Source organism: Lithobates pipiens, unplaced genomic scaffold, assembly GCF_037356315.1.
Source record: "Lithobates pipiens isolate NorthernLeopardFrog02 unplaced genomic scaffold, aLitPip1_a1.2 Scaffold_16, whole genome shotgun sequence".
Taxonomy (NCBI): domain Eukaryota; kingdom Metazoa; phylum Chordata; class Amphibia; order Anura; family Ranidae; genus Lithobates; species Lithobates pipiens.
In genome coordinates, this window is record NW_027507748.1 from 373,758,259 (window position 1) to 373,779,686 (window position 21,428).

The window sequence follows — 21,428 nt, forward strand, 5'->3', positions numbered from 1 at the left end:
GACCAGCCTGGACAGGAGGGACAATAATAGCGGGTGTCATGCCTATATCTTTGTTTTTTGCAGACACATCTTTCTTTTGGGGTGCTCTTTGTTCAGGGGTACCAACGGAGCACTTATATGAAGTGCTTCTCATGCAGCCGGCTCACTTGCATTTGCATTGGGAAGTTGGGCTACAGCACCGTCTGGAAACAGAAGGGCTGTGATGGTCTCTTCCTGAAATTTTAGGAAGGATCCAGTTTGTCCTGATGCTTTGTATAGCTCATTAGCGTTCAGCACAGCCAATTGGAATAAGTATACAGACTTTTTTTTTTTTTTTATACCAGTGTCTGGCGTTAAGGGCAACTAGGTATGGCACCATCACCTCGTAGTTGAAGTACACCCCCTCCATGTTAAGGTTGTATTCGTGGACACAGAGGCTTCACAACACCAGTCACTGTTGGAATTTTATCATGTATCTGCGTGAAGGGAAGTCAGAACGAAAACACCTGTGTGTCCCTCCACTTCACTACAAGTAAATTATTACACCTTCAAGCAGGCTCTCTCCCCCTGTTTAAGTCCAGGAATCTACAAGCCGTTGGCGGAAGTCCCAGTGATTAGATCGCATGGTGCCAAACTCACATTCCACAATCAAAAAGGTGACTAAAGTGGCATACTTGTGTAATAATTGTAAAAGTGGTATCCCTTTCCAAATAAGGGTGACACTAGGGCTCAAACAATCTTGACAGAGTTCCCTATGTAGTCTGGGCAGTTGGGGGGGGCTCCACGAGACGGTCTTTCCCTCATAAACCATAAAACTATATGTATAGCCTGTTGCCCTGTCACAGAGCTTAACCACTTCAGCCCCGGAAGGATTTACCCCCTTCCTGACCAGAGCAATTTTTGCGGTTCGGCACTGCGTCGCTTTAACCGACAATTGCGTGGTCATGCAATGTGGATCCCAAACAAAATTGGCGTCCTTTTTACCCACAAATAGAGCTCTCTTTTGGTTATTTTTTGCGCTATAAACCAAAATAGCGTAAATTTTGAGAAAATTCATTATTTTTTACTTTTCGCTATAATAAATATCCCCCAAAAATATATAAACTTTTTTCCCCCTCAGTTTTAGGCAGATACGTATTCTTTTACATATTTCTGGTAAAAAAAAAAATCGCAATAAGCATTTGATTGGTTTGCACAAATGTAATAGCATCTACAAAATGGGGGTTTTATGCCATTTTTATTATATTAAAATATATTAAGTGTGTCCTAGGGGAGTTTTTCTAACTGTCTGGGGATGTGCTTGTGTGATGTGGACACTGATCGCTGCTCCCAATGACAGGGAGCAGACGACCAGTGTCCTGTCATTTGGCAATACAGGGAGATGTTTACATCGGCATCTCCCTGTTCTTGAGCTCTGTGACCACAATCGCAGGTATCCCTGCGGCGATCGAGTCTGCGGGTCCCGTGGACACGGTCACGGAGCTCGTAGCAGGTGCACAGGCACGGCGGGAATTTCAAAGTAACGTACAGGTACGTTACTCTGCCCAGCCATGCCATTCTGCTGACCATATATATGCCGACAGCGGTCGGCAAGTGGTTAAACAACTTGACCCCATATCTGGCACGCTTGCTGGGGAGATACTGTTTGAAAGACAAGCGGCCAGAAAATTTCTTTAGGGACTCAACGCAGACAACTTGATCGGGAGTTAACAAGGCTCCAACTCTTGGATGAAGGGGCCGAGTTTTGTGGAGCCGATCATATTCCAGGTCACCCAGGGATGACAGAGTTGATTATCATTGAAATGCATGAACCGTAAGATCTGCTCGTATTGCCTTCTGGTCATGGAAGCAGAGAACACTGGTATATGGTGAATTGGGTCAGTGAACCAATATGACTGCAGTAAAGGTGCTGTAGAAGTGGTGGGCTCCCTTGTCATATGCAGTGGGAAGGGCACTATGGGCTCCATGGGCCTGTATATGAACTCTTGGTGGTTGCGGGACACTACTTGTGCTAGCCACCGCACCAGCTTGAACTGCTCTTATGGACTCTCCACATCACCAAGTGATACTGCAGTGCTGGTTTGACTGCGACCTGGATGTACTAGGCCGCTGGTGCTTGCCAGTTCACCAGAAGGCTGAACGGCACTAGTACTGGCTCTTTGCTCCATACCAAAGCCCTGTGGTTCTTGCACCTCAACAACAGAACAGGGTTGGGTATGCCTGACCTTAGCGCTGATGATAAAGTAGTGGTCCCTGTTATTTGTCAGGGTGCTGCTGCTCTCTACTGGTTCGTATACTGAGCCTGAATCTGACAATGAGGTTGCTCCCCCTTCGCTCTCATCTGTTTTTCTCAGCAATGTGTAGGCCTCTTCACTAGTGTTCCACTTTCTGACATCTTGGCCTCTAAATTTACTGGTGCAACTAGTGCGACTCGAGGCAAAAGAGCACCTGGTTGTCAGTGACTGCTTTAATCACGACCAAAAAAATTAACTGTTAGCATTTGCAGGGATCAGGCCTGACTGCGAACACTACAGTTATTTGTGACGGTGATCGATTGATGCTGCACTTGAGTGGGCTGGGCAGAGGGACTAAATGCAGGTGCTAGTAGGTGTCTTGGCTGATCTTCTAACGCCACGTTTTGGGAAAACCTAAACTACTGGGGATGCTAATGTAGTTCTGATCAAATCAAAGATCTTGATCCGTTCAGACACTATATACTAGTAAGGGAGGTGTATGGTGTGGGTGTTATCACTACTGTTACTAATCTGACGCTGCCTGGGTTTGACGCTGACACTGAAACCTGTACTTGGGGGCGATCAGGGGGTTTAAACCTTTATTTGGTAATATATGGGGATACCCTGATGCTATAAAAACCTGACGGTGACAGTAACTGGCTAACTAGCGTCACCCATGACACTAATACAGCGATAAGAAAAGAGATCTGTACGCTATATTAGTGACACTTGTGATAGGGGGTGAAGGGTTAACTGGTAAGTGATCAAGGGGTTAAACCTTTATTAGGATGTTAATGGGGTGGGTACCCCTAGACCTACCTGGGCCTACTACTCACTAACCTAACGTGGATTAGTCGCCAGTACAGTGATCAGTGAAAAATCTGAAAGCTGCACTTGGTGACAGGGAGTTAACTGGGGTGGGGGGGGGGGGGGTTGATCGAGGGGTGAAAAGTGTGCCTACGTGTACTGTCAGTGTACTGTTGGTGCAACTCACTGTTAGATGTCCTCTCTCCGGTACCGGAAAGGTGGAAAGGGTTCCACGAGTGGAGGTGACACCACTTCCTCTGCCTGCGTTTTAACATTACAAAGGCAGAGGAAGCATTTCGTTCATCAGAACTGATAACCAGGTCCAGGCCAGAAATCATTGGCATGGGCCTTGAGACTCTTCGGTTATGAAGCGAATCTGATCGCCACGCGTGCCAAACTTACAATGACATATTTGCCCAGGAGAGCAAACCTGCCGCAGTAAAACTGCAGTGGCTGGCCTGTAACTGTTAACTAGTTGCTGACCGCCGGCCGTCAAATGACGGCCAGGCGGCGCAGCTATTGTGGCGGGAGGCTAACATATGACGGCCTCCCGTTTAAACAGGGATGCGCGCGATCGTGCGCGCGCATCCCTGTTTCTTCGGTGGCGGCGTGTCACGGAGACACCGCTCGCCACCGAAGGGGGTGAACAGCCATTCGTTATGGCTGTTTACCACGTGATCGGCCGTGATGAAGTCACGGCCGATCACAGATGGTCACACCCCCTACGTGCACGGCGTATGCGAGCGCGCTGAGCGTGCACGTCGGTGGCGGCGTGTTCCCCGGAAACACTGCTCGTCACCGACACTGGTAAACAGCCATTGGCTGGCTGTTTACCCACGTGATCGGCTGTGATCCTTTCACAGCCGATCACTAAAATGTAAACAAACCGCGGTAACGGGATGTTACCGGGTTCTCCTCCTCACACACCGATCGTGTGTGAGGAGGAGATTGCGGTAACATCTCGTTACCGCATACAGTGGTACACCAAACATACTGATTGCCCCCCCCCCCCCAATAAAGAGGACCTGTCACCACCCCTCATAGTACCTGTCAATCACAGTCCATCAGAGTACCTGTCACAGTCCATCAGAGTATTTGAGTACCTGTCCCAGCCCATCAGAGTACCCGAGTACCTGTCCCAGCCCATCAAACCCGAGTACCTGTCCCAGCCCATCAGAGTACCCGAGTACCTGTCCCAGCCCATCAGAGTACCCGAGTACCTGTCCCAGCCCATCAGAGTACCCGAGTACCTGTCCCAGCCCATCAGAGTACCCGAGTACCTGTCCCCAGCCCATCAGAGTACCCGAGTACCTGTCCCAGCCCCATCAGAGTACCCGAGTACCTGTCCCAGCCCACCTGAGTACCCGAGTACCTGTCCCAGCCCACCTGAGTACCCGAGTACCTGTCCCAGCCCACCTGAGTACCCGAGTACCTATCTCCAGCCCATCAGAGTACCCCAGTACCTATTGCAGCCCATGTCTCATGAATATACGTTGGGGTGTTTACTTTCCAAAATGGGGTCATTTTGTGGGTAATTTCACTGTCCTGGTGGTCCAGGACCTTCAAAAGTGTGATGGGTAGGAATGAAATAAGATGTGTCATTTATGCTCCTAGAACGCCTGAACGTACTACTTCAATGTTTGGCCCATCTATGTGGCCAGGCTGTGTAAAAGTCCTACACATGTGGTATCGCCATACTCGGGAGGAGTAGCAGAATGTATTTTGGTGTAATTTTTGCTATATACATGTTATGTGTTAGAAATATCTTATAAATTGACAATTTTGTGTAAAAAAAAAAAAATGCGTTTTAATTTTTTTCCACATATTCAAAAACTTCTGGAAAAAAATTAACCATTCAAAAGACTCATTATGCCTCACAGATTATACGTTGGGGTGTTAGCTTTCCAAAATGGGTGATTTTATGGGAAATTCCATTGTCCTGGTACTCCAGGGCCTTCAAAAGTGTAATAGGTGGTTGAGAAATGAGATGCGTCATTTTTGCTCGTAGAACGTCTGAAGGTACTACATCGATGTTGGTGCTCTGTATGTGGCCCAGGCTGTGTAAAAGTCTCACACATGTGGTATCGCCGTACTCGGGAAGAGTAGCAGAATGTATTTTGGGGGGTAATTTGTTGTATACATATGCTGTGTGTGAGAAATAACCTGATATATGACGATTTAGTAAAAAAAAATAAAAAACTTCATTTTGCAAAGAATTGTGGGAAAAAATGACAACTTAAAAAACTCACCATGCTACTTACTTAATACCTTGGGATGTCTACTTTGTAAAAAGGGGTCATTTGGGGGGGTATTTGTACTTTCCTGACTAGTTAGAGTCTCAAGAAATGAGATACACCTGATGTACTGAAGGCCTGATCAGAAGTGATGAATTTTCAGTGATTGGCACCATAGATTGTAGACTCTATAACTTTCACAAAGACCAAATAATATATACTAATGTGGGTTATTTTTACCAAAGATATGTAGCAGTATAAATTTTGGCCAAAATTTATGAAGAAAAATTACTAATTAGCAAAAATTTATGACAGAAACGAAGAAAAAGGCATTTTTTTCACAAAATTTACGTTTTATTTTATTTATAGCACAAAAAAATAAAAAACCCACTAGTGATTAAATACCACTAAAAGAAAGCTCTATTTGTGTGGAAAAAAGGACGCAAGTTTCATATGGATACTGTGTTGGATGACTGAGTAATTGTCATTCAAAGTGTGAGAGCGCTGAAAGCTGAAAATTGGTCTGGTCAGGAAGGGGGTGTAACTGCACTGTACTGAGGTGGTTAAAGGAACAGGATCAATTAAATTTATTTTTATGACCGGGTCTTGGTCGCAGAGTTCCTCATGGCCGACAGCCCCCCTCCCCCCACTTTGGTGGCGAGGGGATCTGTCTGGAAGCATCACCCACACACTTGCTAGATCGGGTAAATACAGAGCCCCTCCTCTCCTTCCCTGGATGTGGTGTGGGGTGTGGTGTACTACCTGGACAGCCAGTCTCTCCGGGGTTCTCCAACCCCCTCCATCCAGTCCTTCCTGTATGAGGCTTCTGGCCTAGGTGCTTTTGGGGCACACTGTTCCTTGCGCCTTGGAGGGGGGTGCCAGTGGTGGCCTCCCATAATTTTAGGCTGTGGCTTTGGGGGCCACCACTTTTCCATTTTTGGATTTCTGCCCTCCGTTTAGCAGATCGGTCCAGTCCTGCTGCGCACTCGTGTCAGGAGGCCAAGAAATTTAGGCCATGGCTTTTGCAGCCTGCTAGGCCTTGTGCCCCGCCCCCCTACCAAAGGTGCAGTACTATGGGGGCTTTGGTCGACCTCCCCGTGTGGGGCCTCGGGCGGTGGGGGTCTAAGTTGGTGGCCCCCTCCTGATTGTGATGTGTGGGGGGGGTTTTGTGGTGGCGCTTAAGCATATAGCATAGTAAATGGCACCCCCTTCACCTCCTCTGTCTCGAATGATCCTATATCTATCTGGCTCTGCCGCCATGGACATGGCCCACCTTTCAGGGTTGGCGGCCATGCTGCCTGTTCTGTCAGGGAGTGAGAATTATTCCTCCATAACTGCAGTGGTACACAAAAAAGGCACTGTTGTCACACTTATTACATCTGTGCAGGAACCTTTTAAGATGGGGGGATGCAGCGGTGGCTGTGGTGAGGGCTGGTTCCCCTTTGGCACCACATAAGCTGTCTTGCACGGCGAAAGCGTTCCCTTCTCTCTCTTATTTTGCCAAATTTGTCCATGAGTGTCCAAAGTGCCCTTTTTGTGCTTCCAAAACTGTTTACTGTGAGGTACCCTTTTGAGGAGTTCCTCTTCAGAAGTGGACTGTTCCACCAGTAGTGGACCCCCCTGTCCCTAGGCTGCTGCTCAAGGCTACCATGATTCCCATAGAGGAATCTCTGGCGTCTAAAGATCCAGCTGACATGGCTAGAATATCTAGAGGGGGAGCAGAATTCCCTGCCTTTGCTGCATTGGCGGACTTGTTGGTCTCGGTGTTGAAGTTTGTCTGCTATGCCTCTTAGCCACAGTTCCCCACTTGCTGAGCTCTCTATTTTGGCATTGGTGCATTGGGGGCTACCTTGGATGACATAATTGCGCGTCTTGGTTTTGTTCCCCAGAAAGGTGTGTTTTTTTTCACTTCTAGTGTGCCTCTGTCGCTGGACCGTTTATTGTTCTCCTCGTGGGGTTGTGCGAGCCCTGTTGCTTCAGAGTGTGCGTTTGACCAGTTACCGTGTCAGGAACAGTTTCAGGGGTTTTATTCAAACCTTTTCACAGTCCAAAAGATGGAGGGCAGGACCTCAAGGCTCTGACCCTGCCTTGTGTGGGTACATTATTTTGGGGTGGAGTTTGTCTGCACGGTGGTGGCACCCCTTCATAACAGGACCTTCTGGCTTCTATCGACCTCACGAATGCTTACTTAAGTTTTTTATTATGTGCCTGACTGCAGCACTTCAACCCCCCCCCCCCCCCTTCTTTTTTTTTTTTCCTTCTTCTATGGGCACTGCACATTATTAGCACGTGGTGTTGACTTTTGGTCTTTCCACATCCTCAGTTGGTTCACAGGTGTTGGCCCCAGATCTGGCGTGGTTATGTCAGTGGAGGTTTGAGGTCCCTGGGCTGCCAGGACGATGTTCTGCGAGTTTTCGACTACCCTGAGGGGCAACGTAGCTCCTATACAGACTTTGACAGATTCAGTTGGCTTATATACTATCTGAAGTCTGCTAATGGATTATCTGACCCTGACCCAGGCTTCAGCTCCTGGCCAGAATGTTTCTTCCTCTGGACAAACTCCAGAAGTTGCATTCTACATTTTTTGTTTTCTTCTTCTTCTTCTTCTTCTTCTTCTTCTTCTTCTTCTTCTTCTTCTTCTTCTTCTTTTCTTCTTCTTCTTCTTCTTCTTCTTCTTCTTCTTCTTCTTCTTCTTCTTCTTTCTTTCTTTCTTCTTCTTCTTTTCTTCTTCCCCCTCCTTCCTTCTTCTTCTTCTTCTTCTTCTTCTTTCTTCTTCTTCTTCTTCTCCTCCTTCTCCTTCTCCTTCTCCTTCTCCTTCTCCTTCTCCTTCTCTTCTCCTTCTCCTTCTCCTTCTCTTCTCCTTCTCCTTCTCCTTCTCCTTCTCCTTCTCCTTCTCCTTCTCCTTCTCCCTTCTCCTTCTCCTTCTCCTTCTCCTTCTCCTTCTCCTTCTCCTTCTCCTTCTCCTTCTCTTCTCCTTCTCCTTCTCCTTCTCCTTCTCCTTCTCCTTCTCCTTCTCCTTCTCCTTCTCTCTCTCCTTCTCCTTCTTTCCTCTCCTTCTCCTTCTCTTCTTCTTCCTCCCTTCTCCTTCTCCTTCTCCTTCTCCTTTCTCCTTCTCCTTCTCCTTCTCCTTCTCCTTCTCCTTCTCCTTCTCCTTCCTTCTCCTTCTCCTTTCCTTCTCCTTCTCCTTCTCCTTCTCCTCCTCCCCATTTGCACAGTTTCATACAAGCTCCCTTCAGGGAGATCCTGGCATAATGGGACAGGTCTCTGGACAATCTAATTCGGGAGTCAGGAAAGCAGAGGTGCCCTGGTTTGGTGGCTTTGCTCTTCGGTGGGTAAATTCTTTCTCCCCTTGTATTGAGTAGGGTGGCCACCAATGCCAGTCTGTCCGGATGGGGAGATGGTCTGGGATTGAGCTTTGCTCAGGGTCATGGCGCTGATGTAATCTGGTCTACCGCACAATATCCTGAAACTTCAAGCGTTCAGACTGTCTCTGGACCATGGACGAATAGGCTTTGGAGCTCCCGGTACGCATCCAGTCGGACAATGCAACAGCGGTGGCTTATGCCCAGGCGGGCCAAATAGGGTGTCAGCAGCCTTGGCAGTTGCAAATATCCTCCGGTGGGCAGACATCTTGTCGGATGCCTCAGTCGGCTAGGGTTGGACCATGGGGTGGACCCTTCGCCTGGCTCTGTTTCATCAGATGTCTCCGATGGGCACTCCTGAGGTAGATCTGTTTTTGTGTCCTGGCTCAACAGGACGGTACCAAGGTTTTCTGGCCAAAGTCACGGGATCCTCTGGTGACCCATGGGGCTGGTAACGTTTGCTCTACGCCTTTCCTCCTCTCCAGCTTCTGCTGTGGCTTTTGCGCAGGATCATGGCCGCAGGGATTCCGATCATACTATTGGCTCTGGATGGGTCCCATTAGTCCGGGTACACCGGGTGCACTTGGTCACTAACGTTCCTTGGTGACTGCCTCTCAGGGAGGATCTACTGTCCCAAAGGCCTTTCTTCCATCCTGCTTTTAGAGTCTATGGTTTTAACAATTTGGCTGTGATAAGCCAGGTGCTGTAGTTCCAACGCTGCTAATGGCTAGGGAGTCTACCTCTCAGATGTGAAAAGCGCATATTCTGGTGAGGCGCCGGGCATTCATCCTCATTCTTTTTGGCGCTCAGATTCCAACCTCCCCTTCACAGGGCTTGAGCAGGAATGGGCTTTGAGTATCATCAAGTCCAGTTGTCAGCCTGGGTGGTCTTCAACGTCCCCTGGTCTCGCACTCCCTGATGCCTAGCTTTTTTTTATTCAAGGGGTTCGACATCTGTTTCCACCAGTGCATCTCTTCTACCGCCGTGGGATCTGAACTTGGTGATTTTGGTCCCTCCAAAGCCTTTCTCAAATATTCTGGAGATTCCACTGCTTACTGTCTTGGAATGTGGCCTCTGGGTGGCTAATACCTCTGCTCACAGGGTGTCAAATGGTGGCATTTATCTTGTCATACACCTTACCCAGGGATACTGGATGTGGTTGGGGGATTCGGGTATATTTGGCAGCCACTGAGTCTTTTTGGAGGTCAGACTCGCTGTGACCATGGACAGGCCAAGAAAAAAGGGGGTGTCTGCTTCTTCTGCGACCATTTCTGGATGGATCAAACAGATGACTCTGGCCTATTCTGTCGCATCAGCTTTCTCCTTTTCCCTGTTATGGTGCATTCTTCTCGGGCGCTTAGTGCTTCTTGTGCCTTCTGTCGTATGTAAGGATGAGCTCAGGAGTGTTCGCACACTCCACCTGCAGAGCCCGCCAGGAAGTCAGCGCAGCGCTGAGCTAATCGCAGGCAATGAAACCTTGCCGATCTCTGCAGTCACGCATCGGTGCAATGTCTCACTGCCTGTGATTAGCGCAGCACTGCGCCGACTTCCTGGCGGGCTCTGCACGTGGAGTAGTGAACACCCCTGAGCTCATCCTTAGTCGTAAGGTGTCTGTTGCAATTTTGTAAAGCGGCCACTGGTCGTCGGTGTACACTTTCACAACGTTCTACGAAGTGGATGTGATGTCTGCGGATGCCTCCATTTGGTGCAAGGTTTTGCAAACTACTGTTTAGAGGGTCTATTCTCTCTTAGCCCTTGTACACACAGTCGGAGAATCCGTCGGAATGTGTCCTATCCGACCGTGTCGTCGGATAATTCGAACTGTGTGTGGTATGCATCGGACTGATTCCCGTCGGAATATCCGTCGGACCCAATTTTCCAACATGTGGAAATATTTCCCGACCAACTGGGCCGATCGGACATACTCCGCTCATGTGTAGAGAATTTTGATCGGACCAAGTGCCACGCATGCTCGGATCAAATTCCTACATTAAAGCTATTGGCTACTAGCCTGAATGTAGTCCCATCATAACGAATTACGTCATCACGTTCTGAAAGATCGGATTTTTCGCCAACTTTGTCCGACCGTGTGTATGCAACAGTTTCAGACAAGATCTGGATGGGCAAAATCCGACGGATTTGGTTGTGGAAATCTCCGACCGTGTGTACAGGGGCTTAAAGGGGTATTGTTCAGGTTGGGCTCCAGTTTTAGAGCTGCACGATTAATCGTCAATAGTTATCGCAGTTTAGATTTTTTTTTTTTATTTGCAATCTTGATAAGAGTTTTATTATTCTTGCTATGCAAAGAATTGTCTCTGCTCTTCTGAAGCCACAGCCATCAAAAGAGAGCAAGAAAAAAAAAAAAAAAAACGACAGTCTGCCAAGAATGAGAACATTCTTTATCATTTGAACGAAGTCTAAACATTGTAACAATTGTCAATGAAAGACTGTGTAAAATGAAGTTTAACCACTTAAACACTAGACCTTTTTCTGACGTTTGTTGGTTTCAAGTTAAAAACATTTTTTGGGCTAGAATATTACTTGGAACCCCAAACATTAAATATATATATATTTTTTTCCGTGGACACCCTAGAGAATAAAATGGCGGTTGTTGCAATATTTTATGTCGCACTGTATTTGCGCAGCGATCTTTCAAATTAAATTATGGGGAAAAAAATACTTTTAATAAAAAAAAAGTGTAGCACTTTATTCCAAAAAAATAAATAATTAAAAATGTGAAAGATTTTACGTCTCAACTTCTTTTTATTCTAAGCAAACAAATCGCGATTCTCATTTTTTGCAAAAATCGTGCAGCTCTAGCTTGTATTGTGTTGCGCTCCTGTTTACCTGGTTGGCTCTCGTGTTGGCCTTGGTGGTTTTTTTATATTTATTTTTTCCCCCCACCCCCCTCATGTTTGGCACTGCTTTGGGAAGTCCTATGGTTCTGAATAATGGAGCGCTATGTCTGCCAATGAACGAAAAGAAAATGGATTTTTTTGAACTTGCCATAAAATCCATTTCATTGACAGATGCAGCACTCACCCCTCCTAAGGGGGTTTTATACTTTTGATACTGCTTGTTACTAACATGAAGGCTTACAGAAGATAGGGGGTGGGGGTGTATATAGCTTAGGCTGCCCATAGGTGTAGCCAAGTCCTTCTTCCTTTTTTTTTTTTTTTTTTTTTAATTGCGGCATTTCAATCAAGGTACAGAATATAGCCCATTAGGCATACCCGGGCTCAAACATGCAGACATGGCTAACACATAAAAATAAAAAACTAAACTAAATACAACCAATAAAAACTTGGTACGCTTGGACCACCTGTGCAGTTTGAAATACACACACATTTTTACAACTAAAGATAATCTCCCAGCCATTAGTTACACAGAAAATTGTCTGACAAGTGTAGCAAGAATTCAAAGTTTTGTTAACTAGGGATGTTTGAATTTTTGTACGGGATATATACTAGTCATCTAAAGAGTCTACATTTGTAGACAGCGATTCCACCCATATGTCCCACATTTTGTGCAATTTCTTTAGCACATGTGTGTTGGATATGTTTTTTTTTATTTTTTTTTTTTATTTATTTATATCAGGAAATGGGTCCACACAGACCAACAGAATACAAACCATCCACATAAATTACAGTTAGCAAGGCAATACATGAAATACAATATCAGTACCCTGCTAGCATTATCGCCAAAAAGAATAAACAGTAGTATGTGGAGTCGGGAATTCACATCATCTTGTGGTGTGTTGGATATGTTTTAATAAAGATATAATTAGGACAGTTCTTCTAAAAGCAAACTTATGAGGAAAAAAAGTTCTAACCCAATCACCCACGCTAACCCAAGTGCCCTTAAGTGTCTATATCGCCCTGATAGCCTTTCCAGTGGCCATCATTGCTACTCTCTAAAATTTTTAGAAATGTCTGGGAATAGCAAAACATACAATACTTCACCTGCAACTCAGATAGCATAGAATCTGTATGACAGCTACTTATCAAGCCCTAGTACTGTCACATAGTGGTAAGTGATGTGCTGTGCACTTTTTAATCAATTAAATATTGGTGAGAATTGTGCCTGGTGTAATGGGATACAGGGGACTAATCCATTTGATATGGAGATGCCCAAAACTTCACCACTACTGATTTCATACCGTTTAATAATGCCTTTCAAGTTTTGCCATTCCTCTGAGACCTAAAAATAGTTTATTGGGCATGCTGGATGCAGTCATGTATGTTCAAGAAGCAGCCTCTGGAGACTTGTTGCAGCTTGTACTGTTATACTGGACCTCCCAAGCCCCTCCGAACACGTGGATGTGGCTTGAACAGATGAGGTGACCTTACGTTATGAATAATTGATGTATCCGCATAGAGGGAGTGCCTCTAAATATGAGACGGTGTGGGGAAGTTGGCTGGCCACTCCCAGGTTTAGCCCCTGTAGATTTAGTGCTAGACTTGCTCTAAAGTGTTCTCCCGAATATAGGATGGTGTGTCTCAGGATTATGGTGTTGAAAGAGTATATGAGCTTCCTGCGCTACTGCATCTTTTTTTTTTTTTTTTCGTTTTCGTGTGGTTCATGAGGTCTTAAAGCAGATGATCCAGGTGACATTCACTTCCTGGAATCCATCTTCTCTTCATCACAGACATGCAGGCAAGAGAGAGGGTATCCTTAGCTGAGAGAGACCTGCTTCCACTGGGGAAAAAAACAGAACACTCAAGGGACGCATGACAAAATTTTGGCCTTGATCAGAAAACCCCGGAAGCAAGTGGAGAGATGTAAAAATAAAGAAATGAATATCACTTCCTATATATTTACTCATTGAAGTAGCCAAGGGATTAAAAACGGTTAGTTTTGGTCTTCTAAAAGACCTTACAAATGATGATCTACCACCTTGCACCAGGATGTGGTTTGCAGACTTGGGGAAGGACATCTCCAGAGTGGATTGGCAAACCTCATTTCATTTTACCCACAAGTCAACGACATCCTGCTATTTACAAGATTCTGTCTCGATAGTACAGGGACCCATCCACATTACACACATTTTTTTCCTTCAACTTCAGCCTCCTGTTGACACTGTTATTCTGCTACAGGGACCTATCTACATGTCTGGTGGGCTTTTCAAGCATGATAGAGCACCTTGCCGTCAGGCAAAAGTGATATCCAAGTGGCTTGGAACAAAACTTCCCAGATTTTAATCCCATTGAGAGCTTGTGGTCAATCCTCGAGGCGGGCGAACAAAAACCCCACAAATTCAAAAAAAAAATCCAAGCATTAATTATGCAAGAATGGGCTGCCATTAGTCAGGATGTGACCCAAAAGTTGATAGCATGCCAAGACGAATTGCAGAGGCCTTGAAGGATGAACACTGCAAATATTGACTTTCTCCATAAACCTTAATGTAATTGTCAAAAGCCGTTGATACTTATGAAATGCTTGTAATTATACCTAAGTATACCATAGTAACATTTGACAAAAAAATCTAAAAACATTGATGCAGGAGACCTTGTGAAAATTTGTATTTGTCATTCTCAATAGTTTTTTGCCACGGCTATATGCTAGCATTGGAGAGTGACATGCCCTCTTTATGGAGACTCCAGGAATTCTGTAGCGCCTATATAGTAGCTGATAAAATTGGCTCCTTTTACTCCAGTGTGAAAGCCGGAGTCCTGCTAGCAGCATCTTTGGAGCGGTGAAGGACGCTCCTACCCATTCAAATCAATGGGGCAGAGTGGCTATACCACTGGCAAAACCGCCCTGCTAGCGGCCGAATAGCGCCACTAAAACAACGGTAAAGCAGCGCTAAATATAGCGCTGCTTTACAGCCGACGCCCCCACCGCCCCAGTGTGAATGGGGCCTTATAGCTAAGTTAGCTGATATCTTTGCTTTGGTTTGAGCTGTAGTTGCCGTGGTGCTGCACAAGTGATCACTCATGACAGAACCCATTTGATGCCTTGACAGTTCAGAGCATAAGCAACTGATCGTTTTCCTTCACGGTTTATAAATACAATTCCCTTACTAAAAAGTGCTCCAACTCATCTCATATGATCTATAATTCAATTCCCAAAGTGCATCAGCCTGCTAGGAATTAAAATTGTGCAAATAAAGTCCATCCAATATCCTTAAAATAAACATAACCTTTATAATGGTTCATGAAAGTGCAGTCCCATCCATGGTAGTGCCTTGCTTTCATGCTTCTTTATATCCGTAAGCTTCTCTGAAAAGGCATTTTGGGTGCTTCATACATTTGCTAACAAAATACACTCCTGCTCCCCCCATCAGGTGTGTGCTCACATTGCATATTGACCTTACATATAACGGTTGGAGCACTTTTTATGAAGGGAAATTAATTTTTAAGTAGAATGTTATGGCTATGTGTTAAGTGCTAGCAGCTAGATCTCATAACCTATATAGCATTATAGTTGCTGGCAAGAAACTACCTTGAAATGATTGCTTCACGTCATAATTCTGACCAGTCAGAGCTCAAAGAAACTCATCATTGTTTAGTTAAAGGAAAAAAATTTAATTTTATTATGTTTTAAAAAAAATAAAATAAAGTGTGTGTGGTGGCATCCATTTTTTCTTTTTGTCTCTTGTGATTAGTATAATAACAGGATGTTTTTTTTTTTTTTTTTTTTTTTTTTTTTTTTAGGTTGAATTGGTATGTTTACTCTGCATGATGGCATGTATTTTATCAAATTTTATATTTGTTCTTCTTTTTTTTTTTTTTTTTTTTTTTTTTTTTTCTCCTCTTAGACATCTTCTGCACCACTGTTTTCAAGCTTTAATGGACCATGGAGTAAAGGTTGCCTCTGTCTTGGCGTATTCTTTTAGCAGACGTTGTTCTTACATTGCAGAATCTGATGCCCATGTTAAAGAAAAGGCTATTCAGATTGGCTTTGTTCTTGGTAAGATGGCTTGTATTTTTATAGTGAGTGAAGTACATTGCAAAGTATTGGGTGTATTTTTGCTTTGGGGTTTATGTGAAACGTCAGTCTTTGAGCAGCCGAGTAAGTGTAATATCCCATAAATGAAAGGTTCCTCCAAAGGATGGGTTTTTAAACCATAAATAGCAATGTCAATATTTATAAAAATACTAAATTTATTGAAATAATGGGTACATTGTCAGTTGAAAAAAGGTGGTTGACCATTAAACAGGCACATGGTAAATTGAACAGCATGAAAATAGCCACTGAAATAACCAAAATCAACTGTCGTGGAGACAGAAGTCCAACGCATTTCAACATAAAAGTGAATGTCATCTTCATGTTATAAAATACACAAATTATAGATTTTACAATCCTGGAATTAATTTAACCTACCATCCCTGAACAAAATTCAATGATATTTTATACAGAGTAGGAATTAACCGATATCGTTTTTTGGTGCCGATAAGATACCGATATTTTGGCCACCTCTCCAGAAGATATTGTGTGTTTGAGTGTATGTATGTGTATTATTATTATTATTATTATTATTATTATTATTATTATTATTATTTTATTTTTTTGGAATGATAGTTGTGCGGTCATGCAACACTGTACTCCAACTAAATGTTTATCGTTTTCTTCCCACAAATGGAGCTTTCTTTTGGTGATATTTGATCACGTCTGCAGTTTTTAATTTTTGCACTATAAGTGAAAAAAGAGCATCAATTTTGAAAAAGAAAACTGTCAGGCTCTGATTTATCCGGCCACTGGATAGGCAGCACTGATGAGGAGCTAGTGACATGCTCTACTGAGTGGCACTGACCTGTATTTTCATGGGCACTGACAGGCTTTATAGAGGACAGGCTGGCAGGTGATGGGGCACCTTTTGATGGGGACTGTGCTGATAATCAGCACAGGCCCCCCCCCCCCCCCTTCTGACAGGGAGAGCCGCCGATCAACTCTCCCAGTCAGCGTGAACCAAGAAAGCCGTTTACCGTCACTTCATGGTTCATGCAATGATCAGCTGTGATTGGTCACAGCTGATCACGTGGTATAAAGCCCCTGTCAGAGGCTTCATACCACGATCGGAGTTGCGCTGTGTCAGACTGACATGCAGCACCTCTGATTGCTGCGGGCGCACACCGGTTCTGATATCCTTATCACATCATATGACGTCCCATCAGGAAAACCAAACTACTTTGCCGCCGTCATTTTACTATATGGCGGACAGCAAGTGCTTAATCGCTGTTAATGCTGTCACAAGGAATGTAAACATCCCTTGTGACAGTAATGGGCAATGACAGGTACTCTTTATGGAGAGATTGGGGGTCTGAGTCACATGTGGTGTTACAATAAAGCCCATCGTCTGCTCTAACCAATGGTATTGGGGTGATGCATGCAGCTTAATGCATCACCCGGGTAAAACCCCTTAAAGCAATATCAGTCTAGTTTGACACAGACGGATACTGATTTTTTTTTTCAGAAATTGCTGACATCGCCCCCCCCCGATAATTGGTCGATCCCTAATGCAGAGCATGCATAAATTTAAACAAGATAAAGCTAAACATACCGACCCCCATGTGTGATCTACCTGGTATTTGCTGGGTTTGCGCCAAGCAAACAGAAAAGGAGGGAGATGTAAACTGTCAGAACTGACCCGTGCCTGGTAATTGGGACTTGTATATCTTTTGTGGCCCCCAACAAATCCCAGAGCGCCACAAAAGATTTAGTTATAGGGATGCACCGAAATTTTCGGCCGAATTTGTCGAAAGAGAAAAACTGACGATAAAGCCCCATACACACTATCAGATTTTCTGCTGAGTTTTTCCTTCAGATTTACCAAAACCATATAATATGAGGACAAACCTTAGGAGTTTCAATGTGTATGCAATCAGGCAGGCCCTTCTACTACATGGTTTTGGTAAATCTGAAGGAAAAACTCAGCAGATAATCTGATAGTGTGTATGGGGCTTAATGGAGCCACCCCTGGTGTCGCCTATCATGGGGGGTGTCCTATAGCGCAGGAGAACCGCCTCCGGCGCCTGTTTGATCACAGCGCCAGGAACATCAGATTTAATTTCAATAGCTGTGTGTTCCCGTCCACGCTCAGTCACATACAGCCCCTCCCCCCTTGTCTGGGGAGCTTTGATGGACAGATCCATCCCAGGATTGGACTATTGAAATTAAAGCTGTGATGTTCCCGGCGCTGTGATCAAACTGGCGGCGGAGGCAACTCTCCTCTCTTCCCTTTTTACAGGCTGCCTACAATGGGGGACACACACTCCGGCTGGCTGCAATGGGGGACACGCACTCCGGCTGGCTGCAATGGGGGACACGCACTCCGGCTGGCTGCAATGGGGGACACGCACTCCGGCTGGCTGCAATGGGGGACACGCACTCTGGCTGGCTGCAATGGGGGACACGCACTCTGGCTGGCTGCAATGGGGGACACGCACTCTGGCTGGCTGCAATGGGGGACACGCACTCTGGCTGGCTGCAATGGGGGACACGCACTCTGGCTGGCTGCAATGGGGGACACGCACTCTGGCTGGCTGCAATGGGGGACACGCACTCTGGCTGGCTGCAATGGGGGACACGCACTCTGGCTGGCTGCAATGGGGGACACGCACTCTGGCTGGCTGCAATGGGGGACACGCACTCTGGCTGGCTGCAATGGGGGACACGCACTCTGGCTGGCTGCAATGGGGGACACGCACTCTGGCTGGCTGCAATGGGGGACACGCACTCTGGCTGGCTGCAATGGGGGACACGCACTCTGGCTGGCTGCAATGGGGGACACGCACTCTGGCTGGCTGCAATGGGGGACACGCACTCTGGCTGGCTGCAATGGGGGACACGCACTCTGGCTGGCTGCAATGGGGGACACGCACTCTGGCTGGCTGCAATGGGGGACACGCACTCTGGCTGGCTGCAATGGGGGACACGCACTCTGGCTGGCTGCAATGGGGGACACGCACTCTGGCTGGCTGCAATGGGGGACACGCACTCTGGCTGGCTGCAATGGGGGACACGCACTCTGGCTGGCTGCAATGGGGGACACGCACTCTGGCTGGCTGCAATGGGGGACACGCACTCTGGCTGGCTGCAATGGGGGACACGCACTCTGGCTGGCTGCAATGGGGGACACGCACTCTGGCTGGCTGCAATGGGGGACACGCACTCTGGCTGGCTGCAATGGGGGACACGCACTCTGGCTGGCTGCAATGGGGGACACGCACTCTGGCTGGCTGCAATGGGGGACACGCACTCTGGCTGGCTGCAATGGGGGACACGCACTCTGGCTGGCTGCAATGGGGGACACGCACTCTGGCTGGCTGCAATGGGGGACACACACTCTGGCTGGCTGCAATGGGGGACACACACTCTGGCTGGCTGCAATGGGGGACACACACTCTGGCTGGCTGCAATGGGGGACACACACTCTGGCTGGCTGCAATGGGGGACACACACTCTGGCTGGCTGCAATGGGGGACACACACTCTGGCTGGCTGCAATGGGGGACACACACTCTGGCTGGCTGCAATGGGGGACACACACTCTGGCTGGCTGCAATGGGGGACACACACTCTGGCTGGCTGCAATGGGGGACACACACTCTGGCTGGCTGCAATGGGGGACACACACTCTGGCTGGCTGCAATGGGGGACACACACTCTGGCTGGCTGCAATGGGGGACACACACTCTGGCTGGCTGCAATGGGGGACACACACTCTGGCTGGCTGCAATGGGGGACACACACTCTGGCTGGCTGCAATGGGGGACACACACTCTGGCTGGCTGCAATGGGGGACACACACTCTGGCTGGCTGCAATGGGGGACACACACTCTGGCTGGCTGCAATGGGGGACACACACTCTGGCTGGCTGCAATGGGGGACACACACTCTGGCTGGCTGCAATGGGGGACACACACTCTGGCTGGCTGCAATGGGGGACACACACTCTGGCTGGCTGCAATGGGGGACACACACTCTGGCTGGCTGCAATGGGGGACACACACTCTGGCTGGCTGCAATGGGGGACACACACTCTGGCTGGCTGCAATGGGGGACACACACTCTGGCTGGCTGCAATGGGGGACACACACTCTGGCTGGCTGCAATGGGGGACACACACTCTGGCTGGCTGCAATGGGGGACACACACTCTGGCTGGCTGCAATGGGGGACACACACTCTGGCTGGCTGCAATGGGGGACACACACTCTGGCTGGCTGCAATGGGGGACACACACTCTGGCTGGCTGCAATGGGGGACACACACTCTGGCTGGCTGCAATGGGGGACACACACTCTGGCTGGCTGCAATGGGGGACACACACTCTGGCTGGCTGCAATGGGGGACACACACTCTGGCTGGCTGCAATGGGGGACACACACTCTGGCTGGCTGCAATGGGGGACACACACTCTGGCTGGCTGCAATGGGGGACACACACTCTGGCTGGCTGCAATGGGGGACACACACTCTGGCTGGCTGCAATGGGGGACACACACTCTGGCTGGCTGCAATGGGGGACACACACTCTGGCTGGCTGCAATGGGGGACACACACTCTGGCTGGCTGCAATGGGGGACACACACTCTGGCTGGCTGCAATGGGGGACACACACTCTGGCTGGCTGCAATGGGGGACACACACTCTGGCTGGCTGCAATGGGGGACACACACTCTGGCTGGCTGCAATGGGGGACACACACTCTGGCTGGCTGCAATGGGGGACACACACTCTGGCTGGCTGCAATGGGGGACACACACTCTGGCTGGCTGCAATGGGGGACACACACTCTGGCTGGCTGCAATGGGGGACACACACTCTGGCTGGCTGCAATGGGGGACACACACTCTGGCTGGCTGCAATGGGGGACACACACTCTGGCTGGCTGCAATGGGGGACACACACTCTGGCTGGCTGCAATGGGGGACACACACTCTGGCTGGCTGCAATGGGGGACACACACTCTGGCTGGCTGCAATGGGGGACACACACTCTGGCTGGCTGCAATGGGGGACACACACTCTGGCTGGCTGCAATGGGGGACACACACTCTGGCTGGCTGCAATGGGGGACACACACTCTGGCTGGCTGCAATGGGGGACACACACTCTGGCTGGCTGCAATGGGGGACACACACTCTGGCTGGCTGCAATGGGGGACACACACTCTGGCTGGCTGCAATGGGGGACACACACTCTGGCTGGCTGCAATGGGGGACACACACTCTGGCTGGCTGCAATGGGGGACACACACTCTGGCTGGCTGCAATGGGGGACACACACTCTGGCTGGCTGCAATGGGGGACACACACTCTGGCTGGCTGCAATGGGGGACACACACTCTGGCTGGCTGCAATGGGGGACACACACTCTGGCTGGCTGCAATGGGGGACACACACTCTGGCTGGCTGCAATGGGGGACACACACTCTGGCTGGCTGCAATGGGGGACACACACTCTGGCTGGCTGCAATGGGGGACACACACTCTGGCTGGCTGCAATGGGGGACACACACTCTGGCTGGCTGCAATGGGGGACACACACTCTGGCTGGCTGCAATGGGGGACACACACTCTGGCTGGCTGCAATGGGGGACACACACTCTGGCTGGCTGCAATGGGGGACACACACTCTGGCTGGCTGCAATGGGGGACACACACTCTGGCTGGCTGCAATGGGGGACACACACTCTGGCTGGCTGCAATGGGGGACACACACTCTGGCTGGCTGCAATGGGGGACACACACTCTGGCTGGCTGCAATGGGGGACACACACTCTGGCTGGCTGCAATGGGGGACACACACTCTGGCTGGCTGCAATGGGGGACACACACTCTGGCTGGCTGCAATGGGGGACACACACT

The 21,428-nt window shown here is 48.0% G+C and overlaps 1 protein-coding gene across 1 annotated transcript in view; it reads left to right on the plus strand.

Annotated features, from left to right (window-relative positions):
* Positions 1-21,428, plus strand: part of APPBP2 (amyloid beta precursor protein binding protein 2) — an 83,889-nt gene that overhangs the window by 26,139 nt on the left and 36,322 nt on the right. The window contains exon 3 of the mRNA XM_077484467.1: positions 15,377-15,528. Within this exon, the coding sequence (XP_077340593.1) occupies positions 15,377-15,528 (152 nt within the window). The remainder of the gene's footprint in view (positions 1-15,376; positions 15,529-21,428) is intronic.